Source organism: Phalaenopsis equestris, unplaced genomic scaffold (genome assembly GCF_001263595.1).
Source record: "Phalaenopsis equestris unplaced genomic scaffold, ASM126359v1 Scaffold000716, whole genome shotgun sequence".
Taxonomy (NCBI): Eukaryota; Viridiplantae; Streptophyta; class Magnoliopsida; order Asparagales; family Orchidaceae; genus Phalaenopsis; species Phalaenopsis equestris.
Window position 1 is genome coordinate 288,891 of NW_018165156.1, and position 12,239 is coordinate 301,129.

General features: G+C 33.9%; 3 protein-coding genes across 3 annotated transcripts in view; all 3 read right to left on the bottom strand.

Moving 5' to 3' along the window:
- The window catches only part of LOC110030422 (bifunctional levopimaradiene synthase, chloroplastic-like), a 19,822-nt gene extending 19,071 nt beyond the window's left edge, over positions 1 to 751 (bottom strand). The window contains exon 1 of the mRNA XM_020733129.1: positions 676 to 751. The gene's annotated coding sequence lies outside the window, so the exon portion shown is untranslated. The remainder of the gene's footprint in view (positions 1 to 675) is intronic.
- Positions 752 to 5,725: 4,974 nt separating this feature from the next.
- LOC110030432 (bifunctional abietadiene synthase, chloroplastic-like) lies at positions 5,726 to 8,719 on the bottom strand. The gene is made up of 11 exons (XM_020733145.1): positions 8,644 to 8,719; positions 8,338 to 8,558; positions 8,093 to 8,213; positions 7,736 to 7,848; positions 7,354 to 7,583; positions 7,147 to 7,259; positions 6,977 to 7,075; positions 6,680 to 6,895; positions 6,464 to 6,602; positions 6,149 to 6,376; positions 5,726 to 6,058 (listed from the first exon to the last, which is right to left on the bottom strand). The coding sequence occupies exons 1-11, from the start codon at positions 8,649 to 8,651 to the stop codon at positions 5,792 to 5,794; spliced, it is 1,755 nt and encodes a 584-aa protein (XP_020588804.1). The 5' UTR covers positions 8,652 to 8,719; the 3' UTR covers positions 5,726 to 5,791.
- Positions 8,720 to 8,796: 77 nt separating this feature from the next.
- On the bottom strand, positions 8,797 to 9,832 carry LOC110030428 (monofunctional pimaradiene synthase-like). Its single transcript, XM_020733138.1, has 3 exons — positions 9,685 to 9,832; positions 9,396 to 9,484; positions 8,797 to 9,249 (listed from the first exon to the last, which is right to left on the bottom strand). The coding sequence occupies exons 1-3, from the start codon at positions 9,830 to 9,832 to the stop codon at positions 8,797 to 8,799; spliced, it is 690 nt and encodes a 229-aa protein (XP_020588797.1).
- Between the last annotated feature and the right edge of the window lie 2,407 nt (positions 9,833 to 12,239).

The following is a 12,239-nucleotide window of genomic DNA, read 5'->3' on the forward strand; positions in this document are numbered from 1 at the left end:
TTCGCAAACAACCTAGTATAATCTTCATCATTGGCTAATTGTATGAAAATGTGTCTACCATCTATAATGTCAACCTTCCACCAACCCTTAAGTTTTAACATTTCAAGCTCACGACGGATGATTTTGATTTTGGGGATACCATAGGTAAACTTGCCAACAAGAGCTAACCAACAAGAAGAAGTAAGGGTTGAAGTTTCATCCTCATTAACAAAAAGAGCAAGCTTCCCATTTTTTTCCCCTAGCTTCCTAATAAAGAAGTAGTCGCTACCAAGAGAAAGCGAATCATGAAAACTCTGAGGAAAGAACTCAGAGGAGGGAGGGGCCGATACACCACCTCCATCAAGAACAACATCCACAAAAGATCGCGTGCCCGGAGGCATGGTAAAGCAGATCAAAAATAAAAAGCAAAGCAGGAAAAGAAAAACATATCAGAAAAACATAAAACAAGATCAGGAAAACATAAAGAAGCAAGAAGAAAAGAAAAAGTAAAATAGAAACAAACCAAGACCTGGAAATAAGAGCAAGAAACTCAAGAAAAATCCCTCGATTTGGAAATCGAAATCCAAAAACAGCAAAATAAAAGAAAGAAACCAACAAATCTTCCAGATCCAGATCTAGGGAGCTCAAAGCATGTGAAAAATAAAAAAAAGGAGAAAGAAACGGGAAAGATCTCACCCAATCCGAGGCCAAGAAACGAAGCCCTAGCAAGGATGCCCATTATCGTCGCAACTCCCAGACCTCCCCATTACATGTGTGTATTAATATATATATAATATATATAATTTTCTTTCTAATTATTCAAATTTCAGACATATATATATAACACACTCATCTTCCAGACCACTGCCTTCATGTCACACCCATCTTTAGGTCACTGCTTCCACAGCACACTCATTCTTCGGGTCACTGTATTCACAACATGCCCACCCTTTCAAGTCACCACTTCCACAATACACCTGCCCTTCGAGTCATCGCCTCTCCAGCACGCTCATTCTTTTGGGTCACTACCCCCACGTCACTCTCATCCTTCGAATCGCTGCCTCCACGACATGTCCATCTCTTTTGGGTCACTGCCTTCATAACAGACCCACCTTCCTGAGTCATATATATATCATTCTACTTATTACATCCGCCAAAGTTTTAAAATTATGGATGTAGCAAGCTAAGTCATAGGTAAGGCCAGCCTTTTTCAAAATCCATCAAGGGTGGCACCCTTTAGATCCCTTGGATCTTTAAGACGGGGTCGATATGACAACCCCGTCAAAGTCATACGTACCCGGGGATCTTTCTTTGAGCACCTAAATGTTGGTAATGACAATTTTCATTAGATGATGTGTTAGACTATGACTAAGATGATATGTAGTATTTTAAATGCCTCTAACTATTGTTCTCTGCTGGTTCGAATGTTCTAGACAAGCTTCACTTTGTGCTTTTTGGTGTGATTGCATACTTGATATGCATGGTAGTGTATTAGAGTATTTTTCTATGGAGAGTCATGTCTATATATATGTACACACATAGGTACCAGTAAGAGGGAGCATGTAATGATCTTTAATAACCTTTTACTTGTAATAGTAATTTAGCTCCCCTGACAAAAAAAGACGCAACTCGGATACAATTACATGAGTTAGCCTATGCTAATAATTTTTTTGCACGTCGAGTCTTTATTTTCTCTTTTAAATGTATTTGATAGTCGTTTGTATCAAAAATAGATTATATATACGAGTTTTGAGGTAGATGACACATCGAACCACATGACGAGAACTAAAAGTAGCAGTCTTTTTATTTTTATTTTTAGTTTATTTTACTGCTAATCTTACATGTTTGTGTGCTTGGAACTGGTTTGACATTATTTGATTTTGATTGTCTAGGAATCCAAAGTTTACTTGGGATCTCTTAAGATCTAAATTTATAGAAAAGTTTTACACATTTCTAATAAAAATTTTAAGATAGATTAAAATTTAGGATTAAAAGATTCAAAACTTTGTTGAAAAACATAACGTTCAACTGCAATTTTTAAGAACAAAAATAAAATATAATTTTGTCAAACAAAAAATAAACGGCACCGTTATCACTCCAAATCCCCAAACTCACTTTTAACGATGAATCTTCGCTCACATTACTTACATATCCAGCATGACTGAAATCAAGTAAGCTACCCATGAGATCCTCCTACACGTATATGGTAGATGAAATGATATGCATGGTAGTGTATTAGAGTATTTTTCTATAGAGAGTCGTGTATATATATATGCACACACACAGGTACCATTAAAAGAGAGAGTATGTAATGATCTCTAATAACCTTTTAGTTGTAATAGTAATTTAGCTCCCTTGACAAAAAAAGACACAACTCGGATACAATTACATGAGTTAGCCTATGCTAATAATTTTTTGCACGCCGATTCTTTTTTTTCTCTTTTAAATGTATTTGATAGTCGTTTGTATCAAAAATAGATTACATATACGAGTTTTGAGGTTGATGACACATCGAACCACATGATGAGAACTAAAAGTAGCAGTCTTTTTATTTTTATTTTTAGTTTATTTTACTGCTAATCTTACATGTTTGTGTGCTTGGAACTGGTTTGACATTATTTGATTTTGATTGTCTAGGAATCCAAAGTTTACTTGGGATCTCTTAAGATCTAAATTTATAGAAAAGTTTTACACATTCCTAATAAAAATTTTAAGATAGATTAAAATTTAGGATAAAAAGATTCAAAACTTTGTTGAAAATCATAACGTTCAACTGCAATTTTTAAGAACATAAATAAAATATAATTTTGTCAAAAAAAAATTTGACGGCACCACTATCACTCCAAATCCCCAAACTCACTTTTAACAATGAATCTTCGCTCACATTACTTATCATAACCAGCATGACTGAAATCAAGTAAGCTACCCATGAGATCCTCCTACACGTATATAGTAGATGAAACATCCACTCGTTTATTGTCCATATGCCACACCAACCACCAGTACACCTGCAAGATTTACGTTCGCTAAAAAAAAATTCATGCAGAGAAAATAAATATCAGAAAAATTCACCATCTGATATTTAGCTTCTGATATTTAGTGAAATAAATAGGCTTTCTTTGGCAGTATCTACACAAAATTAGATAAGATTGCCTTTTTTGAAGTACAATTCACGCAGAGAGTTTATGCATACTGCAGAGTACAGACACTTTTGCTGTATACAAGCATCGAAATCATGAAGACAAGTACTGATCTAGACCATCGTTTCCTGGAATGAAAAAAAGTCGCCTTGTCATTCAAAAGCTCCTTCTACTTAAAAAATTAAACACGCATGCAGCGTGACTGATTATCCTCTCATTTTAATATTCTTAATATATGATGATGTGGGCTTAAATTAACCGTGACATGACGTGCCTTCTAAATTTGGAAACTGCCAGCAGTCAAAAGACATTAATGAACAATAAATGAACAATCTTTGTTTATTTTCTTATGCATGGTCTTGCTTTGCACACCTGGTCCTCGAGTTTCACGTCCAACCCCACACATGGTCTTGCTTTGCACACCTGGTCCTCGAGTTTCCACCGCACAGTAACTTATGCGCAATTAATACAGTGCTTGCAACAATTTTCTCCCCATATTTATTATGATCATTGTGCAGCACTATTATTATTTTGGATGATTATAAATGCCTGATAACTTTAATATATATTTTAAGTGCTTATGGATTCTTATTATCTATAAATCAAAATAAAATAAATTCATATTATTTAAATATAAATTCATGTTAGTCCTCTCCGCTGGGGGAATTAAATTTAAAATGAGACTGGCTAACATTTAACTTTTTAAACTTCGATAGCTTGAGAGTTTAAACCATTGTAAAATATGATTATTAATATAAAATATAAGTAATATTAAATTATTTTTACGGATTTGGTATTAGGTGGTGTAAATTTTTTGGTTTATTATGTAATAGTAAAAGGTAGAGTTAAAATTTAGAGATAGAGAGTGCTTCCCAAGCGATCCCTTGGTTCCATTGGTGCTCTTCATAAAATCATTGCAAACAATAACAATTTACTTGTCAATTTAAGAAAAATAAATCACTTTTATTTCATGCAATTTAAGAAAATCTAACAAGCAAATATTAATATATATATATATTTATATTAATATTTATGTCAAAATATTATCGCTTAAAATATTCTACTTCAAATTCATCGTGATTTTTTCCTTAAGTTAAATATAGAGTACATATTAGTTTATATAATCTACCATCTAATTGACAAGAACATATCATTCTATTTGTATAAAATTTAGCTTTCTACCAATGAAGGGACCCAATCATTCCTCACAAGTTACTAATGAGAACCAACAAAATTAAGTTGGCATATCTATGTGATACGCCCTCAAAAAAAATTTCTACATCCAAACATGAATAAATAAAATTCAAAATGGCCCTCAAAAAAAATTTCTACATCCAAACATGAATACATAAAATTCAAAATGATCTTTTGAATAAGAAATATTTAAACTTCAATTAAACATCATCCATAATTATGATTTCAACAAACTTATAACAAACTGACCGGCTCGTAGAACGGACCCAATGATACCAAAATCAATCATATCCAAGACAAATCAAACTCAGATCAAGCCATTAAACCACTTTTGGAAGTTTTCGGTCCTATTTGGAAGCTCAAATAGATGTTTAATCTAGCGAGCTTATAGTTGAATAGAGCGTCTCAGCAAACAAGCTCAAAATCACTCAATTCCAACATTGTTAAGACATTAAAATTTTCATAAAAAATCGTCCCATGGAGGGAATCTCTCCAGACCGTTCGGTTAGAGTGATTCAGATACCTTCATAAATTGCAATTGAGACTCTGAAAATAGAGCCGAATCTCCTCTTTGAGAGGGGACTCGCACAAGTGTTTGCAAGAGGGAAGATCCGGCCGAGATGAAGAACAAACCAAGAAGACGAGACACTGGTTCTGTAAAACTTGAGTCAAACAGCAAGTGAGCCATGAATTACCTGACAAAATTGGTCAACTCACCAGTTGATGGACAGATCGAAGCAATAGATCTTGTAGAACTGATCGAAGACGATCTACTATATTGTAGGACAGATCGAAGCAACAGTTCATATATTTTCAATTAAATGCAAGTAGTGTACTGTTTTTGTATGCCGTTAACAATCTATGTTCAATTGCAAGAGCTGAATTAAATAAAAACAGCAGAAAACAGTCGTCCGAGACCCGGGTATTCAGTAGTACAATCCGTTAATAGGCAGGCTAGCTTCTGGAAAAGGCAGCAGGTACGTTGTACGATCGAAGAAGAAACCCGAAAGGCGAAAAAAATATAACGCAAGCTCTAATAGAAAATATGATGCTGTTTTCTCAGTTGCCAATAGCAGACGGAGACATCCCCATAAAAGTAGAAATAATAGTACAAAGAGGACTGTGGAGACCAGAATGAGCACAACACGACCGTCGAAATTTTATTTTTTAAATATATATTTAAAATAATTAATTTATAAAAAATAATATTTATAAATGAATTTTTTTTATTTTTAAATAACGTTAAGATTCTCAAAACCATTGCTCATTCATAAATGAAGTTCAATATCATAATGTAGATGACAAAATCTTTAATGATCACATTTACTTAATTGAGACTTGTAAAGGAAATATTCTATTACATAATATTGAGGTGTTACCAGCATAATGCGACAACATCAGAGCCCCATAATTTGAAAATTAAGCATTCAATTATATTATGATGCATCCAATGGAAATAACTGGCCATCGTGAATTGTTCACACTTGCTTATAAATTTTCTCAATCCCATCAAAAATTGGGTCATTACTACTTCTATTGAGAAAAAATCTAAAAATTCTGCCATGTTCAAAGATCAATCTACGATGGAAATGTGAAATATGATTATTGGGCTTCAGGTATTCTTGTGTTAAATTAGCAAATGTCTCATCAATCTTTTCTTCTAGGAAAGCCTTGGCCTCTTGCACAGAATAGTTTTGTTCTTTCATGTAAAGGCTAATTGCAACTCTTTCCTCAGTCACCAAATTCTGGAGATAATAAAAAAAAAAAAATATTTTTTTTGCATTCAAGCAATAAGAATATGGTTTAATAAAAGATTAATATATTGCAATGCATACCATTAATGCAATGTATGTATCCAAATAATCCAGAATTGTTGATTTCTGATCCAAAAGTTTGAGAACCTTATCAGGTGCAACATCTCCCATGAGGAACATCGCTGGTACTAATCTTATGGCAACTGCAATGCCTCTCTTAACTTGATGTACATAATCTTCAAAGTTTTTGAACTGCTTTTTGTCTTTAACTTCTCTAAACATTAGGTATTGTTGCACTTGTTTTTTCCTCTATCACATATATATATGAATCAATGTTTTGGTTTCGAATAATTTTGGAAATAAATGTAGATTAATATACATAAGTTTGTCTCTTACTAGATCATGTAAGTAGGGGAAGACATCTATTCCTTGGACATCCTTTCCTTCAATTGCCAAGCCATTCATGGTATCATAAGTTCCCATGAATACTCGTTTCAATTGGGTTGGGAGAACTTGCACCAATGAAGGTTTCCATCTGCATGCATGGTTGATTAGAGAATTAATTAGATGATTTTCTTCTAATAAATCATTCACTAATACATAAAAACTTACTCATTTATTGCATGTGAAAATAATTTTAGCTCTTCAATGGAGTGGTGGCTTTCAAACATATATTTTAGCATGCTTTCGATGCAATTCCATTTTGTATAAGTAATCCTAGCAGTTGAAAACTTTGGCTCACATAAAGCTGCACATATTGATAAGTGAATCTCCTTCGGGTTTAGTTGGGTGATAAGAGGATCGTCAAAGCCATAAGAATTCCACCATCTAGAATTTATAAATTAAATTTAGAAACTTTAACAAAACTTTGCCTTAAATATATGCAGATATTGCTCAAAATCAACTCACAAAAGTATTGAATTAGCTTCTTCTGTGTGCATGGAATGCAACTTGTTGTGCTCCAACTTGGCAAGTTCCAAGTATTTTGGATTATTGATATTATACATCCTAATTAAAAACATGCAAAGGAAATTAGGTTATGCATATGTAATCAATAGTTAAAAAGCTAATTGCCTTACCTATAGATAGTGTTGCCAATCCAAACATCATTTTCGCCGTAATTTCTAATGTACTCTTGAGCTTCAAGCCTTGGAAGACACTTCATCCATTGATTTCTTAATGCCCACTCAACCTGTTCGTTGAGTTTAGGGATTATGTGAATCATTAATCAAAGCCATTCTTATGTAAAATTAATAAAAAATATTAAAATGTTGAATTGAAATAACCTCCTGATGTAGGGCTTTCTTTATAGCCCACTTGTCAAATGCTTGATGGCCTTTGATGTTCTTCATCAAATGTTGCTCGGCTAATTTTTTAGCATGTTTCAGTATATTCTCTCCCGGAAATGCAATTTGGGAGAAGCGGTACAAGCTGAAGAAATCAGATATTCCTTTATGCGTCTCACCCTTCAAGCATAAGAAATTGCCTTCATCATCCCTGAAGTACTCTAGCATATCTGTATATAGTCCAGAATTGTCAAAAATTTTGATAAAAAATGACTTTGGAGAAATAATAACATCTCATCAAGTAATTTAAAAAAAATAAAATTCTACAAAAAAACAAGAAAAGGATATATATATGTAGATACTATATGTGAAGAAGCCTCACCAGAGGATATGGGATAGCCATGTAACCTTAAAAGTCTAAGACCCATACATGTATCATCAAGATCAGTTACACTGGCATCGCTTCCCCATGCTAGACCATCTTTTCGGAGCATTCTGCATATCATCATAAAAATTTTTTTAGTTAGCTAACCATATGAAATTATACATATACAGACATACATTCAAACATATATGTATGTATGTACGTATGTATAGATATGTATGTATGTATGTATGTATATATATGTATGTATGTATGTATGTATATATATGTATGTATGTATGTATGTATATATATGTATGTATGTATGTATGTATATATAAATACATACATACATACATATATATATAATTTTACCTGTATAAGAAGTCGAGAGTATTATGAATTTCTTTGTGGAAGTGATGATCTATTCCTAGCCGTTGGATTGTGTCAATCATCCAACAACGCTCATAAGTATCAACTGGATACAAAAAAGGTGCTGCATGCAAATAATATAATAAAATAATTCAATATCATGCATATACATTCATAGCTAAAATTTATCTATGGTTGAAGCATCTACATAGATATGCTAATATAAGTAATGTGATGTCGAAATATACCACAATCTTGAAATCTCTTCACAATATATGTTAAGTATTCAAGGCACTTTTCATCATTAGTGTTCAAATATGCTGCAGCAGTAGCTGAAGGTGAATCTGAGATACTTCCATTCCTACATTGCAGCTTCAGAATTCTATCCCATTGCACCAAATCAGCTTCTATTGCTTCTAATGAGTAAAGCAGTGTAGTTGGAACTGAGTGCAACACTTCCATTGGAATCCTATAGTAGAATTAATATTTTCCATATTCTCAGATAACAAATGCTTAAAAAATATATATAATTGATCATTTTCATCTTTGGTTACCTAGTCATCTTTTCCTCTCTAAGCTTGATGATATGTCTGATGCAAGGGAGATCATATGGAAGGTTGAGCCCAATAACTTTGGCTTCATTAAGCATCGAAGGAAATATTATCTCAAAACCGACGGTTCTTACACTTTTTTCCTCATCAAGATCTTTAATATATGTTTGTAAAAAATGAAGCCCTGATGCAAATACAATATACAAGTATGGGTGTTAAAACATAAATAGTCACAAATACATCATATTCATCTTCATCATTAGTACTATCCAAATTATTTAAGAAAATGGAAACTTTACCTTTGGCTATTAGTTCATGTCCCTGCTTCCATTGTGTGAGAGTAATAACACAAGATAGAGTGCAAACAAGCCTGTCATATATAGAGAAGAAGATGGGCTCCCCCCATGAGCCATCTTCTAGCTGGTTCTTCATTACCCATTCCAATGTTGTTGGAAATTGAGGTTTATTTGGATCATCCATTGATGGAATTCTTGCAACCCATGCTGTATCATAAGCTGAAGGACTTACCTCGCCGTCTCCTATTGATGAGAACAACTCCTTTATTTCTTTTACTAAAATCTCGATTCTCTCTTCTTGTTCATCCTCATCCTACCACATGTAAAATAAAACAAGATCATAAAAGTGAACACTTTAAAATAAAAATCTCTAAATTGCACTCTTATCCCAAATAATTTGGCTTGAATTTCTCTAAGTATATGGATGTATGAATAATAATGGTAATCATTTAAATATACTAGATCATATGTGTTTAGCTGCAATGGTGATAGATCCTTCGTCTTCTCCTCCAATGCTTCTCCTTGAATAACTTTAAGAGCTCCAACGCCTGTGCATCCATGAAATGGTCAGAAAATGAAAAACCGAGTAAGACTTCGATCGGCTCTATCTATTATTCCTTCATAGTATTAATTTGATTCTATAAAATCAACTATAAAATATTAATTATCTACTCCTATTGCATAATATGAGTACTCATCTAGCTTGCAGAATTGGAAGAAATTTTCTTTTAGTTTTATGGACAGATACCTTGAGGTCTTGTTCTGTAAAAATATGCATTAACAGCTGCAGGAAGCCTGAAGTTGCAAGAGTTTAGTGATCTCAGCTGAAGATTACTGAGGGAATAAGATGGAATGCTGGGTTTTGAAAGAAGCATATTATTTGTAAAACTTCTCATCTCTTCTTCTTCTTCTTCTTCTTAGTTGAAAGCTTGCTTGTTTATATTCTTTATTTATAGCAGACGGCCAATGCTCATTTACATTTGCATAAATTGCTAATGCTAAAGGTTTATTATTCTACCCAATTTCTTGTATTTTATATAAAACTTTTTCTTTTTTTAATCTCATATATTAATTATTTTTCTTACTGAAATATTTTTTATTAAGCCTGATGGCCCTCTTGCTCACCGGATGTGCGGACAACGGACAAGATACAGCGGTGACTGAAAGGTCAGGTCACCGCTGTATCTCGTCCTTTGTCCACATATCTGGTGACCCGACAGTAAAATTTGCTCTTGCTATCACATACAGGTCTTCACTCACCCCCTGCATGTCATGCCCAACAATTACTTGTTCGGGGGCAACCCCTAAATCATCATATTTACATAATATCCCTCGTCTTTTCTTATATCACATCCAACGAAAATATTGCGTGTGATTTGATGTAAACTTTGCATATTACTTTATATTCACAGTTCATAAATATGTGGAGCCCATTAAATAGGTCTAGCTAACGTGGCCTCATTTCTTGTGCAGCAAAATATTATACAATAATATACTGCTGCCAATGCTGTATTCAAGATAGCCAACATTATATTGTAGCCAATAATGCGAGTACACCAAAACTTTATTCATTCGCGTGCCTCGTGTTTAGGGTTGTACTGTTATTTCATGGTGTTATTTGGGTGTAATTCGCGATATTATAAGTGTTATTCTGCGGTGTAACACCACAGAATAACACTGATAACACCATTAACACCGCGGAATAACACCGCGGCGTTATTCCGCTGAATATATTTTGTCGAGTCTATTTCAAGCCGAACACGAACATGAATATGTTATTCGAGTTGGACTCGAACATAATGTTCACGAGTCATTTCAAACACAAACCAAATTGGTACGAGCAGAACACAAGCCGAGGCTCAGGTCGCTCAAGCTCGGCTTGTTTACAACCCTACATATATAGTCCATCTACATGCCTTTGCCTTTCATATACAATAAAATATAGCCAAATTTACATATGTACACATTTATACATCCAACTCCCAAAGTTTGATATTAATTACATTTATAACATCTTTGTGCATAAAGTTATAAATGAAAAGGGGTATTATATTTTTATTTTAGTTATAGTGATCATGATATTTTTTTATGTGATGTTAAAGATCTAAGTCATATGTATGTAAACAGGAATGTTTAGATTTTAACTATGTATACACATAAGAATTGTGTGGTATGTAAGCAAATGTCCTTACGATAATAATATACGTTATGTTTTGATTTTTGTAAAGTGCACTTCTTAATGATTTTAACTCCGAAGGCCTGATATGTCATGGCCCCCTTGGCTCATTTTGCAGGTGATCCTAAGTTGGTTTCACTAACGAAGAGCATTGCATGAAATGCCGATATTAGCATTCAATATTTTCATTGGATTTTGCCAACGTAAAAATTAGCATCTGATTTGAGGTTGTTAAGCTGTAAATAATAAATTTTAATAGTTGTTGCTGATTTTGTGTCTGATTTGTGTCTAAAATTGATGAAAAATGTATTCTAAAACGACAAAACCTGTGTTATTATTGCGACTGATTTTGAGTCTAATTTGCATCAAATAAATCAACGCAAAGCTCTACTTATTAGCGTTGAACTATTGTTGACGCAAATTACACAAAAATCTGACGCAAATGACCTAATTTACACTACCCGCACCCTTAAATTTCATTTATAATCTCCCCCATCCCGCACGTGTTTCTCCTGTTTCCCCTTATGCTTGAAACCCTTCCGAGCTTCCCCTCTCCACTTTCCTTCTCCCTTTCAAATTCTCTTAAAACTATCTCCTTCCCGAATGAAGCTTCGTGATACAGTCCCAATTAGAGCTAGCTGAGAAGGTAACGACATCCTGCAAAAAATTGGCCTTGACATTGTTATTTTGACCCTCAATTATTGAACTAAGGTAAAAAGGCAATTTTGTAATGTGGTACCGCTCACCTATTACATCTCACCTACCGCTCACCTACCACTCACCTATCTCCCACCTACCACTCTCTTGCTTCTATAAATAGAGAGGGTGTGAGGCTTAGGAGAACAAGGAAAGAGATCTTAAGCTACCACAAAGGAGGAGAGAATATCTAGAGAGCTAGAGAGGAGGAGAACATCTTGGGCCTTATATTAAGGCATCGCTTGAGAGGGAGGCCATAGAAGAAAGATGATGGCTCATCTCTATGTATAAGCTATGCATTCTTCATTTCTTTTGCTTTAGTGAACTATTTGATTGATTCCCTCCCGTAGACGTAGATCCAGTTGGATCGAACCACGTAAACGATCTGTGTTTTCTTGTGTTCTTTGTGTTTCATTTCTATGCCAGGAAAT

Coding starts and splice junctions, on each gene's coding strand:
- LOC110030432 (XM_020733145.1), bottom strand. Junction 7,076..7,146: donor ATTGGCAACACTATCTATAG/GTAAGGCAATTA, acceptor GTTTTTAATTAG/GATGTATAATATCAATAATC. Junction 6,377..6,463: donor TCCCCTACTTACATGATCTA/GTAAGAGACAAA, acceptor TATATGTGATAG/AGGAAAAAACAAGTGCAACA.
- LOC110030428 (XM_020733138.1), bottom strand. CDS start 9,832: ATGAGAAGTTTTACAAATAATATGCTTCTTTCAAAACCCAGCATTCCA. Junction 9,485..9,684: donor TTACAGAACAAGACCTCAAG/GTATCTGTCCAT, acceptor ATGGATGCACAG/GCGTTGGAGCTCTTAAAGTT. Junction 9,250..9,395: donor AGCTAAACACATATGATCTA/GTATATTTAAAT, acceptor TACATGTGGTAG/GATGAGGATGAACAAGAAGA.